The 22,400-nt window shown below is 44.8% G+C and overlaps 1 protein-coding gene across 2 annotated transcripts in view; it reads right to left on the bottom strand.

Annotated features, from left to right (window-relative positions):
- gramd1c (GRAM domain containing 1c) overlaps nucleotides 1-22,041 on the bottom strand; it is a 63,589-nt gene extending 41,548 nt beyond the window's left edge. For both annotated transcript variants that reach the window (XM_067986625.1, XM_067986626.1), the window contains exons 1-3: nucleotides 21,933-22,041; nucleotides 13,218-13,336; nucleotides 11,481-11,652 (exon numbers count right to left, since the gene is read on the bottom strand). In XM_067986625.1, the coding sequence (XP_067842726.1) occupies nucleotides 11,481-11,652; nucleotides 13,218-13,309 (264 nt within the window). In that variant the 5' untranslated portion in view covers nucleotides 13,310-13,336; nucleotides 21,933-22,041. The remainder of the gene's footprint in view (nucleotides 1-11,480; nucleotides 11,653-13,217; nucleotides 13,337-21,932) is intronic.
- Nucleotides 22,042-22,400: the final 359 nt, after the last annotated feature.

Genomic DNA, 22,400 nt, shown 5'->3' with positions numbered 1-22,400 from the left:
ATCTTTGTATCTTTCCCATTTTTTGCCTTTTTGTATGCCCTTTCCTTATGTCTTATACTGTCCCTTACCTCTTTAGTTGTCCATGGCTGTTTTTTTTGGCAAGTAGAGTTCTTGCCCCTCGGGTATAAACCGATTCTGTATCATGTTAAATGTTTCTTTAAACATTTCCCACTGATCATCAGTCGTTTTACCCATTAACAGATTTACTCAGTTTACTGTGGACAGTCTCTGTCTCATCCCATTGAAGTCGGCCTTACCCAAGTCTAGAATCTTAGCAGCTGATTCATTTTTTTCCCTTTCAAACACTACATTGAACTTGATCATGTTATGATCGCTATTGGATAGATGTTCATGCACAGTTAAGCTATTAACTAAATCTGGTTCATTACTCATTACTAAATCTAGTATGGCTTGCCCCCTTGTTGCCTCTAGGACATACTCCTGTAGAAAACTATCCTGGACACACTCAAGAAATTCGCTACCTTTCTGAGAGTTGCTGGTCTGCTTTCCCCAATCTATGTGAAGGTTAAAGTCCCCCATTAAGACCACTATGCCTTTTTTACACGCTTGTCTAATCTAAAGTGACAAGAAAATTTATAGCAGATAAACTTTAAAAAAAAAATTAAGAGAACAGTGCTCTATGTGACTGAAACTGTAAAAGGAGTCTCAACTATTTTGAGTAAGAAAACAAGTCAAATCAAGACAAGGCAATTCATGGGCTTTCTCTTGTGTGAAAGAAAGCAAAGATGTAATGCTGATGAAGGGAGAGAAAAGAATGAAATTGTATAAATCCATGGATATAGTAGAGTGGGGAAAGACTACGGGGGCGATTTTCAACTGTCGGCCGTCCATTTCTCGCCTGAAAAACAGGCAGCTAGCAATTGAAAATCAGGAGGGCACAGGGCCTCCTGATGTCGGCTCTGGTGGAAGTTGAAAATCCCCACCCTCCCACCAACCTGTCTACATAGGATGGGAATTTCTGAAGGAACAGTGGGGGGAAAATTCAACTCACAGTTGTCCGTTTTGTGCCTGAAAACGGGCGGCCAGGAGCTGAAAATTGGGGGTGGGGTGGGGGGCGGGTGAGGGAAGGGAACCTTGGCTGCCCCACTGACGCTCAAAACCCGACTGCTGCCATATTCGGGCTGGCCTGTAAGTGGGCGAGCAGCCCGCCTGAAACATGCTGTTTGAATATGCAAATCTGGGTGCCAGACTGGATGTAGGACCCCGATGCAAAATTGAGATACAAATGGGTAGAGCTTGCGCAAACCACGCTCTGCCTAATTGTACCAGGTCCTGAAAGGGACTGCTGGACGCTGCTCAAAAAATAGCCACAAAACTTTTGCACAGTTATATTTCTGTGGAGCCAGGAAGAGCACTATGGACCACTGCTGGTCCAGGCTCGCTCTGGGACTCTCGGCTGGAAACGGCGAGCTGAATCGGGACGCTCGGCTGGAAGCAGCGAGCTGCATCGGGACGCTCGGCGGCGAGCTGAATCGGGACACTTGATTAGAAACGGCGAGCCACAGGCGCCATTCAAATGAGGCCCGATGCCAAATCTAGCACGGACCACATGTGGAGCAATTGCACCACCGACTTGTGCCTGTTTTGGGCACAAGTTGATTTTCTCCCCCAGTGTCTCCATAGGTCTATTCTCCCAAAGGAATGGTAGTAATATCTTATTAGTATGTGCAGGTTGAATGAATGATGAAGAATCCTTCATTTATTATCTCAGATGACACTTCCACATGCCTCATTTGAATTTGCTGACCATAACCTTTAAGGTGATTGGCAAAAGAACCAAAGGTGACATGAGGAAAAACTTTTTTTACACAGCGAGTAGTCAGGATCTGGAATGCACTGCCCGAGGGGGTGGTGGAGGCAGATTCAATCATGGTCTTCAAAAGGGAACTGGATAAGTACTGGAAAGGAAAACATTTGCAGGGCTACGGGGATAGGGCGAGGGAGTGGGACTAGATGGATTGCTCTTGCATAGAGCCGGCGCGGACTCGATGGGCTGAATGGCCTCCTTCCCTGCTGTAACCTTTCTATGATTCTATACCATAACAATTTACTATATAAATAAATCAATGTCTGTAACACCCATATATACAGATCACAACAATGCAAAGCACACAGACAGAATGAGCATTTGCAAAAACAATTATAGTCACAACTACAAACACATAGGGCTCAATTTTCAAATTAAAAAATGGGTGGGTTGGGGGCGGGGGGGGCATTGAAAATAAACATTTCAGTCCCGCCCATTTCCGGTTTTCACCGGGGGCGGGACAAGCGGTGGGCGACCAACCCACACCCTGGAGGCGGGTCGGGCCTTAAAACCTTTCAAGGAGGCTTCGGCCTCCATTTTTCACTAATTCTCGATTTCAACCCCAGGGGGCTGGGATTCCCAGGCCTTCTGTTTTACGCCTCATGAAAGGAGGCGAGAAGGTCCGAGACTAAGAGGTAGGTGCCTAGAAAGGTACAGCTTGTGGGCCGGGAGGAGCAGGAGTGCTTCCCCCAGGCCTAACAAGCCTACCTGCACTGACCCCTGAACAATCGCAGACACCTGACCCTGGATTGCAGACCCTCCCCCGATCACAGACTCCCTGACCCCTGACCCTCCCCTTCCGACCCCCGATCCTACCCCCGACCCTCCCACTCAACGATCGTGGACCCCCTCGATGACCCCCGATCTCAACACCTCCCCATGACTGACCATCGATCCCATCCCCCATGACTTGCGACCCCGTGCTCACCTATGCCCACCCATGCCCCTTGGCCACTCATTCAACCCCGTGCCCACCATTGCACCCCCTTGCCCGCCCCCCCCCCCCCATCCATACAAACAAAGACTTACCTGCAGTCTTACCTGAAGATGTTCTCTTCCTGGCTGGTATCCCGTCCGACTGAGACCAGCCTGTCAATCAGCCGGTCAGTCGGACGGGAGACCAACAAAAAAATATAAAAGACGTCCTTACATCAAAATCGTAAGGACGTCCGGGAAACCTGTACTAATGGGTTTCCCAACCTCAATTTGACCTCCACCGCCCCCTTCCCGTCTCCGTTTTAAAATTGAGCCCAAGGTGTCAGTCTTGGCAGAGTCAAACTGTGCACAGCAAACACACAAGAATTACAAACTCCCGAACATTCACAAAATGTTTACTTTATCCGTCACCAAACCCACAACACACCAACTGTATTATATAATATATTCTACATTAGGTACTAAAATATTCTAAAATAACATATCCTCTGATATCCTATGAGCAATGAGAAAGCCATTATTATTTAAAAAAAACCTCGGAATCTACTATTATTTTATTGTGAAGAAAATGAAGTATAATTTTTTGTAAAGTCCCCAGATTCTCCTCCCATTGGTGGGCTTGGGGCAGGCTGATCCTGATGCCCACCAATATGAAACCACCATTAACCGGGCACAATTTCCTCCCAAAACCCTCATTAGGCACGCAGGGCAATTTGGAGACCAGAGATCCAGATTTCATTGCCTAACCGTCGCTAGGGTGGCAGGGAATACAGTTCTGCTGCAGCCAGTTAAAGGGCAACATCACTTTTCAGCAGGATGGCAGAAGGAGCCTTAAAGGTGTTGGCAGCTGGAAGGTTCACCATATGTGTCCCTGGAGGTGCTGCTGGCAGAACTGGGGCTGAGGAGGAACTGTCTGATGGACATGTCTGACAGCATTGGGGTGTCAGGGTAACTCACTTCTGCAAAGATCAACCTCTCCAAACACTCAAGCGCCTCTTTACTGAAAACCAACTCTATTCACTTTGCCTGCCATAAGGGCTTCTGCTAGTAGAATCATAGAAAGGTTATAGCACGGAAGGAGGCCATTCGGCCCATCGACTCCGTGGCGGCTCTATGCAAGAGCAATCCAGCTAGTCCCACTCACCCACCCTTTCCCTGCAAATTTATTCCTTTCAAGTACTTATCCAGTTCCCTTTTGAAGGCCATGATTGAATCTGCCTCCACCACGCCCTCGGGCAGTGCACTCCAGATCCTAACCACTCGCTTTTTCCTCATGTCACCTTTGGCAAAAGAACCAATCAGCTTAAATCTACGTCCTCTGGTTCTTGACCCTTCCGCCACTGGGAACAGTTTCTCTCTATCTACTCTGACTAGGCCCTTCATGATTTTGAACACCTCTATCAAACCTCCTCACTACTGTCGCTGTTCCAAAGAGAACAACCCCAGCTTTTCCACTCTATCCATGTAACTAAAGTCCCTCATCCCTGGAATCATTCTAGTAAATCTCTTCTGCACCCTTTCTATTCACATCTTTCCTGAAGTGCAGTGCCCAGAACTGGACATAATACTCCAGTTATGGCCAAACCAGTGTTTTATAAAGGTTCATCATGACTTCCATACTTTTGTATCTATTCCTTTATTTATAAAGCCCAGGATCCCATATGTTTTTTTTAACCACTTTCTCAATCTGCCCTGCCACCTTCAACGATTTGTGCACATATACCCCCAGATCTCTCTGTTCCTGTACCCCTTTTAGAGTTGTGCCCTCTAGTTTATATTGCCTCTCCTCATTCTTCCTACCGAAATGTACCACTTCTTATTTTTCCGCCTTAAATTTCATCTGCCACGTGTCCACCCATGCCATCAGCCTGTCTATACCCTCTTGAAGTCTATCATTATCCTCCTCACTGTTTACTACCCTTCCAAGTTTTGTGTCATCTGCAAATTTTGAAATTATGCCCTGTACACCCAAATCCAAGTCATTAATATATATCAAGAAAAGCAGTGGTCCCAGCACTGTCCCCTGGGGAACACCACTGTACACCTCCCTCCAAGCCGAAAAACAACCGTTCACCACTGCTCTCTGTTTCCTGTCCCTTAGCCAATTCTGTATCCATGTTGCTACTGCCCCCTTTATTCCATGGGCCACAATCTTGATGATAAGCCTACCATGTGGAACTTTATCAAACGCCTTTTGAAAGTCCATATACACCACATCAACTGCATTGCCCTCATCAACCCTCTCTGTTACCTCATCAAAAAACTCTATCAGGTTATAGACATTTAGGAAGGACAGGCAAAAAGGAAAAGGAGGTGGGGTAGTGCTGTTAATAAAGGATGAGATCAATACAATAGTGAGAAAGGATCTTGGTTCAGAAGATCAAGATGCAGAATCAGTTTGGGTGGAGCTAAGAAACAGCAAGGGGCAGAAAATATTGGTGGGAGTTGTTCATAGGCCATCAAACAGTAGTGGTAATGTGGGGCACGGTATAAAGCAGGAAGTTAGAAGTGCATGTAACAAGGGTAATACAGTAATCATGGGGGACTTTAATCTACATATAGATTGGACAAACCAAATTAGCACTAATACTGTGGAGGACGAATTCCTGGAATGCATACGAGATGGTTTTCTAGATCAGTATGTTGAGGAACCAACTAGGGAACAGGCTATTTTAGATCTAGTATTGTGCAATGAGAAAGGGTTAATTAATAATCTTGTTGTAAAGGAGCCCTTAGGGAAGAGTGACCATAATATGATAGAATTCTTTATTAAGTTGGAAAGTAACGTTGTTCAATTGGAAACTAGGGTCTTAAATCTAAACAAAGGAAACTACGAAGGTATGAGGCATAAGTTGGTTGTGGCTGATTGGGGAACTACTTTAAAAGATATGACGGTAGACAGGCAATGGCTAGCATTTAAAGAATTAATACATAATTTGCAACAAATATATATTCCTTTAAGGCACAAAAACCCAACAGGAAAAGTGGTCCAACTATGCCTAACAAGAGAAATTAAAGATAGTATTAAATCAAAGGAAAAGGTGTATAAAGTTGCCAGAAAAAGCAGTAAGCCTGAGGATTGGGAGCATTTTAGAATTCAGCAAAGGAGGACCAAGAAATTGATAAAGAAAGGGAAAATAGAATATGAGAGTAAACTAGCAAGAAACATAAAAACAGACTGTAAAAGCTTCTATAGGTATGTAAAAAGGAAAAGACTGGCGAAAGCAAATGTGGGTCCCTTACAGACAGAGACGGGAGAATTTATAATGGGGAATAACAAAATGGCAGAGAAATTAAACAAATACTTTGGGCTCGATTTTAGCACCCGCGATCGGGTGCGTTCATGGTGGGGGGGGCTACGAAAATCAGGGATTCCCAGGGCGTGTCGGGAGCCCGGCTCCATCCCGCCCCATTTCCGGGGTCCCCAGTGACGCGCTGACATGCACGCGCAGCCCCCGCATGTGGGACTCCCGCCGGCAATTAAAGCTGGCAGGGTGCCACTTAAAGTAATTGAACAGGTACTTCAGGTTGTTTACAGACCTGATTGACCTGTTATTTTAGCCGGGATGGGATTTTGCAACTGACTGGGACTGTTTCCCGTACTGGGGGAAACACTCCCAGTTCAAATGGACGTGTTGCAGCCTGTGCCAGCTGCAAAGGTCCATTTGACAGGTGGGGGGGGGGGGGCGGGGGGAAGACCCTCACTCATTGCAGGAGGTCACTCTGTCACTTTGGACAAAGCTTGGCCTCCACCACCCTCCTCCTAACAACAAAATTCACCAACTTGCACACTTAGCCCGGTGTCCAGACACATGTACCTACCTTGCGGACCCCCTCAGATGTACATCTTCTGGATGGGGGCTGCCGTAGCTGCAGTCATGACCTCCTCGGAGGGCGAACAGCATCACCAGCCTCACCAGCCTCGCCATCCACGCCGTCCACCTCTGACACATGGAGCTCCACAACAGAGTGCTGTGACACATCCACCTGCACAGCAGGAGGGAGGGCTACCACAGAGAGAGATGCGTCGCAGAGGGCACTACCCTCGCCACAGGGTCCACAGACCGAGGCTCAGCTTCCTGGACCTCTCTGAGCAGCAGTGCACTCGGAGGCTCAGAGTCACTCGACATGTAGTCGTGGACATCTGCAGCCTCCTTCACGCCGAGCTGCTCCCGGCTGGCCCGAGCACCATCTTCTTACCTGTCGCTGTCAAAATCAACACTGCCCTCAACAACTTCTCCTCCGCATCCTTCCAGGGTGCCACCGGGGACATCGCCAACGTCTCTCAGTCGTCTGCACAAAAGAGCCCTGCAAATACACCTACACCCACTCTGCAGTGACACAATGGGTGGCATCAGTTGTGGGTCTTCATTCTGATCCTCAGGAAAGGTCATTATTGCACAAACCAGACAAGATTCGCAAAGACGTGGCAGTAGTGATGCCAATATAATATGTAATGTGAGTTGATCAGAAATTAAATATGTGAAAACCATGACAAACCCTCAAACACCCTTGTGCATCCCCTTCATGCTCACGACACGTTTGCCTTACGCTTCCTACTGCGCATATGTGATGCATGCCCTGTGGCTGCAGCACAGGTAGTGGCAGGTTGAGTGAGGCTGACCGTGAAAGAGATGCACGAGAGGGTGAGTATGAGATAGAGCCATGAGATTGTATGAGGATTGGGTTGAGTGGTAGTGGCGGGATGAGTACTGGCGAGGTGAGTAAGTGCAGGTAAGATTATGATGAGGTTTGAGTGGGTGTGAGGGGTGATGTGACAGAGTAGTGTTGGCAGTGCAGAACGAGATGTGGGGTGAGGGCGGTGATGTGGCAGACGGAGTGTAAGGGAATGAGAAAGTGTACTCACTTTGGCTGACCTACTGAGGTCATTGCAGCGCCTCCTTCACTGTATGCAGGTGGGCGATATGTTGGTGGTGCAGGTGACCTCCTCTGCCACCTCGAGCCAGGCCTTCTTGGTGGCAGAGGCAGGCCGCTTCCTCCCGCCCTCCAGGGGGAAGATCTCTGTCCTCCCCCTCCTCCTCACCCCATCCAATAAGAGCTGGAGTGAGGCATCATTAAACCTGGGAGCAGCCTCCACCCTGGGCTGCTCTATGCTGTAATTTTTCCTATTTCTTGCAGCATCAGTCAGTGGAGGACTGCCCCTTTAAATAGAGCTCCTCCAGCTGACAGACCTTACTGCGCATGCGCAGTCCGCCTGCCGCGCAGCTTAGCAGCGGGGAACCCGGAACAACAGGTAAGTGGCTCCAATCAGCCTGCGATTGCGCGCGGGGCAGACTGATTACCCACGCGCCCAATCGATCCCCTGCCGCAAACCCGCCGCCATGGTAATATCGGGCCCCTTGTGTCTGTCTTCACAGAAAACACAAAAAACCTCCCAGAAATACTGGAGAACCAAGGGTTTGGCGAGAATGAGGAACTGAAAGAAATTAGTATTAGTAAAAAAAATAGTACTAGAGAAATTAATGGGACTGAAACTCAATAAATCCTAAGGACCTGATGATCTACATCCCAGGTTTTTGAAAGAGGTGGCTATAGAGATAGTGGATGCATTGGTTGTCATCTTCTAAAATTCTATACATTCTGAAATGGTTCCTGCAGATTGGAGGGTAGCAAATGTAACCCCACTATTTAAGAAAGGAGGGAGAGAGAAAACAGGGAACTACAGACCTATTGGCCTGACATCAGTAGTAGGGAAAATGCAAGAATCTATTATAAAGGATGTGATAACAGGACACTTAGAAAATAATAATAGAATTTGGCAGATGGATTTATGAAAGGGAAATCATGTTTGACAAACCTATTGGTGTTCTTTGAGGATGTAACTAGTAGAATAGATAAGGAGGAACCAGTGGATGTGGTGTACTGGATTTTCAGAAGACTTTCTATAAAGTCCCACACAGGAGGTTGGTGAACAAAGTTAGAGCACATAGAATTGGGGGTAATATACTGGCATGGATTGGGAATTGGTTAACAGTTAGAAAACAGAGAGTAGGAATAAACGGGTCTTTTTCAGGTTGGCAGACTGTGACTAGTGGGGTACCACAGGGATCGGTGCTTGGGCCCCAGCTATTCACAATCTATATCAGTGATTTGGATGAGGGGACCAAATGTAATATTTCCAAGTTTGCTGATGACACAAAACTAGGTGGGAATGTGAGTTGTGAGGAGGATGCAAAGAGGCTTTAAGGGGATATATATTCAGGCTAAGTAAATGGGCAAGAACATGGCAGATGGAATAGAATGTGGAAAAATGTGAAGTTATCCACTTTGGTAGGAAAAACAGAAATGCACAGTATTTTTTAAATGGTGAGAGATTGGGAAATGTTGATGTTCAAAGGGACTTGGGTGTCCTTGTACATGAGTCACTGAAACCTAACATGCAGGTGCAGCAAGCAATCAGGAAGGCAAACGGTATGCTGGCCTTTATTACAAAAGGATTTGAATACAGGAGTAAAAATGTCTTACTGCAATTATATAGAGCCTTGGTGCGACCGTATCTGGAGTATTGTGTACAATTTTAGTCTCCTTATCTAAGAAAAGATATATTTGCCATAGAGGGAGTGCAACGAAGGTTCACCAGACTGATTCCTCAGATGGCGGGATTGTTGTATGAGGAGAGATTGAGTAGACTAGACCTGTATTCTCTAGAGTTTAGAAGAATGAGAGGTGATCTCATTGAAACATTCAAAATTCTTACAGGGCTCAATAGGGTAGATGAAGGGAGGATGTTTCCCCTGGCTGGGGAGTCTAGAACCAGAGGTCACAGTCTCAGAATAAGGGGTAGGCCATTTAGGACTGAGATGAGGAGAAATTTCTTCACACAGAGGGTGGTGAATCTTTGGAATTCTCTACCCCAGAGGGCTGTGGAGGCTTAGTCATTGAATACATTCAAAACAGAGTTCAATAGATTTCTAGATATTAAAGACATCAAGGAATATGGGGATCGTGCAGGAAAATGGCGTGGAGGTAGAAGATCAGCCATGGCGGAGCAGGCTCGAGGGGCCGTATAGCCTACTCCCGCTTCTATTTCTTATGTTATGTTCTTAATGCACAGGTCTATAAACATAGCCGTCTCTCCCCCTTAAAGGAAAAAATTATGTACAATTGGCACCATAGAAGGACAACTGGGGAGGATGACCCTCACTGACAACCCTGAGACTGCAGGAAAAAGTGGCGTTAGATTTAATAGGCAGAAGTACAGGACAGCTTGTAGGAGGGGACGAGGTTGGAGGCAAGCTGGCAAGAAACGGTTGGTACAGACTGGGCAAGGCTCACCATATGTTTTCCCAAAGTATTGCAATGCCCTTACAATCACCCAGTATTTCTTGAAAGACAAATGTCACTGCGTGCACAGTTAAACAAGCTCGTCTATCTTTCATATTAAATGGGGTGCCTTAATGAAGAGGCTAGCCACTCCGATCACCATCCAGGCACTTTAAGATCCGCAGCTGCTGCCAGATTCTCACCAAGTCTATTCTGGCATTTAGCTGCACAAACATCAGCACAGAGCTACCCAATCATGAGGAATTAGACAGACAGTCACAAGAGTTATCACTGGGTGAATCACTAAACACTAGTGAGAATGAGGATCTGGGAGTGAAAGAGATAGAATGTGCCATTCCTCCACGGAGCGGGGAGAAACAAATGCCCTCAGCTGAAGAGCCTAGGGACCCAGAGCTCAGGAGCCCAGTCTTCAAAAGAGCAATCATTCAAGAGCATCAATCTCATGTGCAGGCGGAGACGATTTCTACACGTGGTTGAGATGATGGATAAGTGAGATGAGTCCACTACCTGGATCCGCAAGTCTCACAACTTGTAGAAAACCCAGGAGACAGTCTCAGCCTGGGAGATTGCTGCAACATCAAGATACCATATCTTGCTACTACTCCTCATTCAATTCTTTGGGAAATTCTCTGTCCATAGCAATATTATGTAGCATGACAAATCTATTAGAGATTTTTGAGGAGGTAACTAGCAGGGTAGATAAAGGGGAACAAGTGGATATAGCATATTTGGATTTTCTTATGTTCTTAATTCTGCCCAGCTGGATATGGGAATATTGGATAAAGGCTTCATAGGATCTGTACTTTTGCTTTCTCTGTTGAGTTTGTCAGTGTGTGATCTAAACCTCCAAAGCTCCTGATCCTTCTGTTGACCGTATGTTTTTATCTTAGGGTTGGTCAGTGGATGCTCAGAGTGTAAGCTGTACACTGGGCTGAGAACCTGAATAAACTTCGACTAGGCTGGTACAAATTGTTGAGGATCATGAAGTATGTTCTTGCCTTGTTCATTTGCTATCTGTATGCTATATGTTCTCCTGACTATGGACACTGGCAGAACAGTTAACAATTAACAATTATTAAGGACTGTTAACTGTTAAAAAAAAACACAGCAAGTATATGTATTTGAAGATATTGGTTAGCAACTGGTGACTTGAGGAGGGGGACAAATAATGGCAAAATACAAATGGTGGGAAAGACACACAATGACCTGGTGACTTTTCGTTGCTCCCCTGTACTCCACATTGCTAATTTGGGTTCTTTTAATGTACATGGAGGATAACCTATTACAGTTAGTTGACTTTATAATTTAACTGAAGGCAGATGTAAAAATTTTGAGCGATGGAGTGAATCATTGACAAGTTAGCAACTGGCAGAAGAAAAAAGTGTTATGGAAGAGAAAACAACATTCTTACCAATGCTGGTCCATTATCCTGGATAACAGCCGAAGGAATTATAAACGAAGTGTCTCCAAATGGAAGTGGTGTACTTGAATCTTGAGCACGTGTGTCAGTGCAAAATATTTTGGATGCATTTGGTCGGTCTCCTTTATCACTATCTTCACTACATGTATTTTTTCCCACAATTCTAGACACGAGAACATTACACAGTCATGAACAAGAAAAGTCTGCTTAGCCTATCCATGCTCATCTTTTTAATACACTAACTCTGTCACCTTAGCAACTAACTGTATTTTGAATGACCCTGATGTTTTTGCCTCAACTACCATGTCTTGAAGATTATTCAAAATACTTTCAAGCAGAAAAAATCCTTCAGATATGCATTTTAAATCTACTTTTCACTAATTTAAATGTATGTCCTTCAGTCCGACTTCCCTGGTTTACTTTGAAATAATGTTGCGCATGTCAGTTGTGCAAATCAAATCTAGTCATTTATATTGTGACTGTCAGCCAATGTCAATTTTCTTCCTCCTCCTCCTCCTCCTCATTTGTTTAATCCAAGTTTTTCTCACTTTCATTATTTACCAATTAGAAATGAGAAATAACCAAAGTTGCACAAACTTTTGTCCCCAATTTCAATTTTCTCACATTCCACCAAAAACATATGGGGGTAAAATTCAACTTCGGCAAGGTTGTAAAATGGGCGGCAGCAGTTCTGCCCCCCCGTTATACACCCCGTCTCCCATTACACCCCTCCGTTATAGAACCCGCCTGTTATACACCCCGATTTTCCTTTCCAATGGTTGATCCGCTACTGCCCATTTTGCACCCCTACCAAAGGTGAATTTTACCCCCAATGACTCGGAGCTACTGCCACCATGACAATTCCTGACACATCCTACCATGTACCCCTGAAATACTGTGGCCATGTTGAATTCTTTAATTTAAAAAGAAAATGAGACTTAAATCACAATTCATGTTGTATGGAAACCACGTAATTAAACACACAGGTTATTAAATACAAAAATAAAATATAACTTTGCACAGGTTCTATATTTGGAAGCAATAAAAGGAATGAAGAAGGATAATTATATGATGTATAAAAGCAAACTCAGGATTGCAAGACAAATATTAAAGAAATATAGAAAAAAGCTTATATGTAAATTGCAAACAAAATAAAATTAGGAGCTAATTGATTAAGTTATACTCTATTCAATATTTTAAAGTTTAATACTTTTGTTTAAACAAATAATACCCAGTGGCATTTTGACTTTTTTTCCTTTCTAAAATCCTACTGCAGCAGTGCTGTTCCATTTGGTACATAGCTGTCCAAATTCCAGCAGTGACTAAGTTTCTATCTGCAGTCTGATGGGACTAGTGGGCTTCTAGTAATTCATTGTAAAAACTCACTAGCTCATTACAGTTAAACAGCTAGTTATGGGTGGTTAAGCTTGGGAACAGGATGCCTCTCACAGTCCCTGAGAGAAACTAAGCAAAGTGGGGGATAAGCACACACACAATAAAATTATGGTACAAATTTTGGCATTAAAAAATTTCTGATCTTCATTAACATTACCATCATCTCCCCACTGCAAAGTCTAATTCACCAATTAAAACTCAAAAATGAAAGGGGCATATATAACTACACTGAACTGGAGTTAGTAAATTAAAAGATTAAACAGATTTCCTTTGTACACCTATGAATCGAGTGATTATCTGGGTAACCTGTTTATATTGCAGACATTTTCTTACCCTGCGAAGTGGGCATCGTCATTGGATAATTGCAGGTTATCCATTTCATCTCTTTTTAATCCCAGGTCTGTGCCATAATTCTGCTGTACCATGCTAAGGAGCTCCTTTTTACTCAAATGCTAGAAACACAAAAAAAAACTGTGAAAATAGAAATGAAACAAAAGGAATTAGAATCTCATAGGGTTTTCAATATTCTTTGATCAGGAAGCATGCTCCAGACTCCACAGGAGCTGAGCTGGATAGAATCATACAGCACAGAAGGTGGTCATTCGGCCCCTCGTGCCTGTGCTGGCTCTCTGAAAGAGCTACCAATTAGTCACACTCCCCTGCTCTTTCTCCATAGCCCTGCAAATATTTCCTTTTTGAAGTATATATCCAATTCTCTTTCGAAAGTTATTAATGAATCTGCTCCCACCGCCCTTTCATGCAATGCATTCCAGATCATAACAACTCACTGCGTAAAAAAATTTCTCCTCATCTCCCCTCCCGGCTTTTTTGCCAATTATCTTAAATCTGTGTCCTCTGGTTACTGACCCTCCTGCCAGTGGAAACAGTTTCTATCTACTTTATCAAAACCCCTCATAATTTTGAACACCTCTATCAAATCTCCCCATAACCTTCTCTGCTCTAAGGAGAACAATCCCAGCTTATCGCGTCTCTCCATATAACTGAATTCCCTCAACCCTGGTACCATGGATGCTCAAGTGTTCTGAAGAAATCATGTAGTAGGTGGCAGCCTCTGGTGAGGTTTTTGACATCAGTATCTGTGGTCATCAGGTAATGTTGGCCATGTGATTGCCCTCTGGTCCTGCAGAGGGCAGCAGTCCACTACTGGCTAAAACCGTACATCAAAACATAAAAGTAAACAAAGATGAATCCTCTGCAAGGTCTGCAGGAATGGTCAAGATCCTACAACATTCTTCATAGGCTGCTGTATCCTAACCTAGTTGCACCTGGGGTGGGAGGAGGGAGACTAAGGAGCAGGGGAGGGGAGAGAGCACAGACCTACCAGCTATGACAGATCTGCAAAGACATGGGCATCCATGTTGCAAAATGTAAGTAGTAATGTTCAGTATATAAAAAGTGCGTGGATTGCCCCATATGACAGATTTAAACACACTGCTCTTGCTAAAAGGATGCCTATAAAAGTAGCTGTGGAACATCTTTCAGTGAATCGTTGGGCTTTCCTCCATTAGAAGTAACTAAGTTGCTAGTTTCTGATTGGAAATAAAACATCCTTGGACCTTGGTATCATACACAACTAACGGTTGGTGTGTCTGGTGAATTAAATTAGCATGTTCATCATAAAAACAGAGCTCTACGAGTATCCACATGGTGAAAACAGCATTTTCACTCAGGTTTACTGAGCGATGGATTAAACGAAGGCCGTACAATTTCTTAGCCTAAATGATGAGCAACCACCTAAGTCAGAAAGCTCAAGTGCCATCCTAGGAATCAAATTCAGTAGGGCTGCGGCTGACCAACAATTAATACCTTCAACATCTTGTGAGTCAATCCTGAAATATCGTTCATTGCAAATCATGACATTAATCTGGTTCTGTAGAAACTGATGAACCTTATTTTTATACCTCTTAACCATGTGTAACCTAACGTTCCTGCTGTGAAAGATTTCACTATAGGTGGCTCCAGTTTCAGTTTTCAGGATTAGTGAGATCTAAGCAATGACCAATACTTCGATCTCACTAATCCTGAAAACTGAGACTGAGTATTCTGCTATGAATGGCTCACCTCCTGACCCTTCAAAGCCTCTGCACCATCTACAAAGCTCAAGTCAGGAGTGTGATGGAATACTCACTATTTGCCTGAATGAGACACAATAACAATCAATAAGCTTGACACTATCCAGCAGTTTGCTTGATCAATGCTCCTGTTACTGGACTCAATATCCACCCCCTCCATCACTGGCACACAGTAGCTGCAGTATGTGCTATCTACAGAATTCACTGTAGCAACTCAACAAGGTTACTTTAACAGCACCTCCCTCCCCGGTGACATCTTTCAACATTGTGGGAGCACCATCGCCATAAAGGAATGAAGCAGATCAAGAATGTGGTTCACCATCACCCTTTTAGAGCAAGTAGGGATGGGCGATAAATGCGGCCTTACCAGTGTCACTCAAATCCTGAGGACAAATGTAAGAAAAAGAGAGCAGAGGACTCTCTGGCCCCACTGTTTACTGGGATGAAATGTCTCTTGGTATGAACAGAAGCATGGATTTTGGGCCCAGCTTTATGCATTTTACATTTTCAAACCACTAATGTGCAAGCCAGAAAGAGTGGGTTTCATTTTTACAACCAACCAGACGCACATGAAATTTGCAAAAACAGAAAAGAATCCTGTTTTAAAGACCCTCATGATATGGATCCTGGTGGTTGTTGGGAGATCAGCGACTTGAAGAATTGTATTAGAGTACTAATGGGTAATCAAATTCCACATAGCCTTACTGTATGCCCCAGAAAATCTAGTTCAGCCAGTTATGGTTTGCTGGATTATAGAGCTAACAGGTGCCTATAAAAGAACAGAATTCCAGATGAGAATGCTGCCTGGAAGATCAGTGAAGCTTCATATACCAGTTTAATGTGTTGCTTCATTACTGGCAGTTGCATTTTGTAGGAACCTCTTGGAATGATATAGAAAGTTGAGGGGAAGCTGAACAAGAGTTGCATTTCTGGTAGAAATATGGAAGTCCGGCTTACATGCTATGACCCTTTGTGTTGTTAGTCCATTCAGTCTTATACAAGACTGATAGTTTTCTTGTTAAGTCCACTGTCTGTATTACCATTTTAAAAAAATACAGTGGCCTAGAAATTGGATAGCGCTGCGCTCGTTTGACAGGCGTCAAATGGACACCTAAGGTCCAATATGGCAGGCAATGTGCGTGAGCTCATTCCGCACCAGTAGAGCGACACCTGCCGGACGTTAGGCCTTCACTGTAGGTGTCCACGGCGACGCCTGAAACCGGCGTTAGGTCCTTTGCATATTTAAATAGGAGGCCGAACGCCTGTTTGAGGCTCCTTTGCAAAATTCAATCATGACTGACTGCAGCATCTGCCGTGTATTCTGCGGTTAGTTTTTTCAGGCACTTAGCAGCCAAACCAGTGGTTTGGAAAGGTAAGTTTCAACTTTTTTCAAACTTACTTTATTGTGGAGTTGAGAGGAGGAGTGCACCTCCTGGCTCCATATTAAATCCGGCCACTGCTCGCCCACCTCCCGATTGCTCCCAACCCCCCATCCCCGGACTCTCCTAAGAACCTCAGCTGGCATCTGTGCCGGTCGATATTGCTGCCCCACATGACCAGCGAACCGGATTGTGACTGGCACTCGCCGGTAATAAGCAAATGACGGACGGTGCAACAATTTGCCATGGTCCTGCTGCCGGCCTCATTAGGCACATGCAGTGCGCGCTGCACCTGGATCACGCCCCAATTCCGCCACGATCCAATTTCTGGGCCAGTTTCTCTTTCAATGGTTGTGCCATGAGCAGGCAGAGTTCCCAGTGATCAGGCATTATACAAAAGCACTTTAATACTTAGCATTTAGTTGAGGACACTGGAAACCTACATCCTTGTACTGGCTCCCTGCATTACAAGGTCAAAGCTGGCAGTGGCACTAGCGAGACAGCGTAATTGTACATGCAACATACCATCTACACAATAAAAGGGGTGGAGCAATCAACTGAATCATGAGATTGCTTTACACTCAGTAACATGTATTAACCATTTGTTAGATTAGGCATGTGTATGTGTAATAAATATCAAAGAATTGGTTTTGCGCACTGTATGTATAATGAAATACTTTAATCTGTAACCACATGCTGTACAAATCATTAGCCTGTATCGGGGACTTTTACTGGGGACAGCCACTGACACACAGCATCTTAAGGTGATCAGCAGGGAGATGTATATTCCAGAGACACAGCTCATCCTTTGTTTAAGATACTGGGCATGGGCGAGCCACCCATCTCATATGGATGAGGCTGAATACCTGGCCATAGTCCCATGTCGTTAACGACATCAACACATTGATGAGGCAACATTTAACCCATCTCCTCCTAATGAGGTTGAATGTCTTGCAATTGTCCCAGCAAGTTGACGATGTCAGCCTGGTGCCTGCAAGTGAGATCCTTTTGTCAAGCTGATGGACTACTGTCTGCCTCACTATCTGGACTGGGGATGGGTAGTCAGCTGACCACAGGACTTCCTGCTAAACAGTGTATAAAGACACAGCTCAACCAAGAATCTTTGTAGGCGATCTCCCAAGAAGCAGCAGACCTGTTGTTAAGGCGGACATATTGGTAGGAGCCCAACGCCCATGTCGGAAGAAGGAAAGATGTCTGCATAAGGCAGGATCCATGAGGGTGGGGGCTGTGATGATTGCGAGAGGAGAGAGGCCAAGGCATGAACCCTATCCAGAGTAAGGAATCTTACAACACCAGGTTATAGTCCAACAGTTTTATTTGAAAATCACAAGCTTTCGGAGCTTTCCTCCTTCGTCACTCACCTGACGAAGGAGGTAAGCTCCGAAAGCTTGTGATTTTCAAATAAAACTGTTGGACTATAACCTGGTGTTGTAAGATTCCTTTCATTTGTCCACCCCAGTCCATCACCGGCATCTCCACATCATGCCTACCCAGAGTGGAAGTGGGTAATATACCTCCAGTTTCCATTCTGTAAACTGCTGCTTAAATACTGAGTGTATTAAACTGTTCTTCGTAATAAAGTACGCGCCACCATAACCAATTGGGATCGACTCGAATCTTTCGGAACTGGGAAGTGAGTAGCGGAGCAGGGGCTCCCTAAGACCGTATATATATTCTCAATATATTCTTACAAACCCACTCAGCCTTCCCATTTGATATTTTGCATTTATAGTTTGTATTTCCATTATTGCTACTAATTAATCAGCAACTCGCCACAGTTTCTTCGACAACACCTTCCAAACCTGCGACCTCTACCACCTAGAAGGACAAGGGCAGCAGGCACATGGGAACAACACCACCTGCACGTTCCCCTCCAAGTCACACAACATCCTGACTCGGAAATATATCGGCCGTTCCTTCATCGTCGCTGGGTCAAAATCCTGGAACTCCCAACCTAACAGCACTGTGGGAGAACCTTCACCACATGGACTGCAGTGGTTCAAGAAGGCGGCTCACCACCACCTTCTCAAGGGCAATTAGGGATGGGCAATAAATGCTGGCCTTGCCAGCGACACCCACATCCCATGAATGAATAAAAAAAGAGCAGGGAGATTATGCTAAAACTATATAAAACACTAAGGACACTCAGCCACCGATCTTCGGGTAAGCGTTCTCCAAGGCGGCCTTCAAGACACACGACAACGCAAAATCGTCGAGCAGAAATTGATAGCCAAGTTCCGCACCCACGAGGACGGCCTCAACCGGGATCTTGGGTTCAAGTCACGCTACACGTAACCCCACCAGCGAAAAAAAGTTATCTGTTTTTAATACAACGGGTCATTCTCTGTCTTTCTCTTCCTTTCGGATGTTTCTCTCTCTCTGTCTTTTGTTCTGGCCGTTTGTATGTTCGGTGGTCCTGTAGGTAACATCTCTCTGTCTGAACACTTTGATTGCCTTGACAACAGGCAGTTGGAAAGATTATCTGTAATCACCAGGTATTGTTCTCTGACTATAAATGCGGTAACCTTCCATGGAATCCGACACTCACCTGACAAAGGAGAAAGCCTCCAAAAGCTTGTGATTTTCAAATAAAACAGTTGGACTATAACCTGGTGTTGTAAGATTCCTTACATTTGTCAACCCCAGTCCATCACCGGCATCTCCACATCATATAAAACACTAGTTAGGCCACAGCTACAGTACTGCGTACAGTTCTGGTCTCCACGTTACAGGAAAGATGTGATTGCACTAGAGAGGGTACAGAGGAGATTTATGAGGATGTTACGAGGATTCTGAGGGAGCTTGACAGAGTAGATACTGAGAGGTTGTTTCCCCTGGCTGGAGAGTCTAGAACTAGATGGCATAGCTGCAGGATAAGGGGTCGGCCATTTAAGACTGAGATGAGGAGGAATTTCTTCACTCAGAGGGTTGTGAATCTTTGGAATTCTCTACCCCAGAGGGCTGTGGATGCTGAGTCATTGAATATATTCAAGGCTGAGATAGATAGGTTTTTGGACTCTAGGGGAATCAAGGGATATGGGGATCGGGCAGGAAAGTGGAGTTGAGGTTGAAGATCAACCATGAACTTATTGAATGGTGGAGCAGGCTCGAGGGGCTGCATGGCCTACTCCTGCTCCTATTTCTTATGTTCTTATGTTGCCAGGACATTTTAGCTATGGGGAAAGATTGGATAGGCTGGGGTTGTTTTCTTTGGAACAGAGGAGGCTGAGGGGAGATTTAATTGAGGTTTATAAAATTATGAGGGGCCTAGATAGAGTGGATAGGAAGGACCTATTTCCCTCAGCAGAGAAGTCAATAACCAGGGGGCATAGATTTAAAGTAATTGGTAGAAGGATTTGACAGGAGTTGAGGAGAAACATTTTCACCCAGGGAGTGGTGGGGGTCTGGAACTCACTGCCTGAAAGGGTGGTAGAGGCAGAAACCCTCATCGCATTTAAAAGGTACTTGGATATGCACTTGAAGTGCCGTAATCTACAAAGCTATGGACCAAGGGCTGGAAAGTGGGAATAGGCTGGATAGCTCTTCTTCAGCCGGCACAGACACGATGGGCCGAATGGCCTCCTTCTGTGCCATACGTTTCTATGATTCTGTAATAAACAGAAAACATTGTACAAGTTTACAGCAACAAACACACGGGCCAGGATTTTGACCTGCCGAATCGCGGACGGGAAACCGGGAAGTCGGGGTTTCCCGGACGTCCTTACAATTTTGATATAAGGGCGTCTTATTTTTTTTTTGTCGGTTTCCCGTCCGACTGGCCGGCCTGATTGACAGGCTCTCCTCAGTCGGACGGGAGCAGAGCAAGGAAGAGGATGTGAAAAGGTAAATCTTCAGTAAGTCTTTGATTGTATGGATGCGGGGGGATGTGGGTGGGCACGGGGGCACCGATGGGCATGGGGGTCATGGGGGGGGGGTGGGGAGTCTGTCATCGGAGGAGTCAGTCATGGGGGGAGGGATTGGAGGTTAGTCACCGAGGTGGGGGGTCATTGCGGTGGTTGGGGGGGGCGGGGGAGAAATTGGGGGCTATCGTGGTGGTCCGTGATCGTTGGGGGGGGGGGTGAGATCAGGGGTCATCGCAGTTGTTCGCGACCATTGGGGGGGAAATGGGGGTCATCGCGGGGGTCTCCGATCGTTGGGGGGGGGGTTCGCGATCTTTGCGGGGGTTGGTGCAGGTAGGGCTTGTTGAGCCTCGGGGAAGCACTCCTGCTCCTCCGGGCCCACAAGCTGTGCCAGAAAGGCACTTACCGGCAGTTTCGGGCCTTCTCACCTCCTTTCGTGTGGCGTGAAGGAGAAGGCCCGGGAATCCCGGCCCCCGAGGGTTGAAATTGCAAAACCTTTCAAAATGGAGGCCCGCAGCCTCCTTGAAAGGTTTTAATGACCAACCCGCGTCCTGCGATTGGGTTGGTTGCCCGCCCCGGTGAAAACCGGAAATGGGCGGGTTGGAGGCGGGTCTGAAATTGTTGCAATTTTCAATGCCCCCTACCCCCCAGTTTTCACAGTTAAAATCCTGCCCATGATTGTTAGAGGGCAAGTACAAAACTGAACAACCCCATGGTACAACAGATTGATGTTCTAGTGTCACAGGGAAGGATCTGCAATCTAAAATCAGTTATCTAGGTATGTATATAGTAGAAGCGAGGGATGTCACACATTCAAACATGCTCTCTGCCAGTAGGTTACAGAGTGGAATGAGTAGGGTCTGAGAAAAGCCCCAGTTTGAGTCAGAGATTGCTGCAGTCCTTATATAGGGAAAACACAAACAATAAAAAACACATTATATGATCACAAGGGCACGGTGCATTACACATTACAGAACAGCTTTTGTTCTGTACACACACACGTATCTGTACATCTGTGATCAGGTTGATTTTCATTTAAACAAAAGGAACCATTTCTTGTTCTGTCTACCTGCCAACAACTGCTCCCTTAGCAACCACACTGCCACCTATAAAATACCATGAAGACAAGAGATCTAAATGAACCAATAAAAGCCATTCCTGCAATTCAAGCTATAACAACTACAAGAATAAGTCATTCTTATTACTTGGCTGAGCATACCTATATCGTATTCACCACTCAGCTATTCCAAGTATCTTACCTAAAGTTGATCATTTTTGGCAACAGTTATAGCACAAAACGCATCAAACAGTCACAGGTGAGAATGTTTATACAAAGTGACCAACATTCAGATTTTCCAGTTGGTCCATTACCTGCCTAGATATCAGACTGATATCACTCACATAATTCTATTAACTCCTGCCAATCTATCAAGAAGTTCCAGATTTCTAATATCAAACAAGTTATAGCAGATTTGAAATGCAACTTCTGTAGACTGGCGCAAAGCCAAATAATTACACCATCTCAACATTACAAAACACAAATCAGTGCCTAATACAAGTCATCTTTCTTCAGCTTCAGGCCAGAACAAAGAAACAGATTTTCAAAGCAAACAACTTTAGACAAGCTTTAAGCAGAAGACATTTTAATTTTGCAAAGTAGCACAGCCCTTCCTGATTAATTTGGTAAAGCATTACCTGTACAGTTCCGCACCCTTGCTAGCATGACGTGCTGACATTTTTACACAGAGCAGCAGTTGAGTAAAACCTGCTTAACGTGGAAGCTGTTCCAAATGCTGAAGGTTGAAATGGGAGGTTTTAAGGGTCAAAGTTCACATCAGTGCTGCTGTTTCCTGTAAAGATTGGTGATTTCAGGTGGGTCAGGGTAACTGGGTTTGACATACATCGTTCTTACTTTCAGCGTGACCAGTAGCATGAACAAATACTGCTTTATTTGTTAGCTTATAAGAACATATTTCTATTTAACCATTTATTGTGATAATACAAGTTGCTGTTACCTGCTGTTGCTATGCTTTTAAATATTACTCAAATAGATTGTATTAATTTTTAATCAATCCTCTTTCTTAATTTTAAACTGAAAACTCTTCTACCACTTTTAGAATAAATTATTAACTAATTTTAACAAGCTGATATTTAAAAGCTGAA

Source organism: Heptranchias perlo, chromosome 6 (assembly GCF_035084215.1).
Source record: "Heptranchias perlo isolate sHepPer1 chromosome 6, sHepPer1.hap1, whole genome shotgun sequence".
Classification (NCBI taxonomy): Eukaryota; Metazoa; Chordata; class Chondrichthyes; order Hexanchiformes; family Hexanchidae; genus Heptranchias; species Heptranchias perlo.
This window is presented reverse-complemented; position numbering and strand designations above follow the sequence as displayed.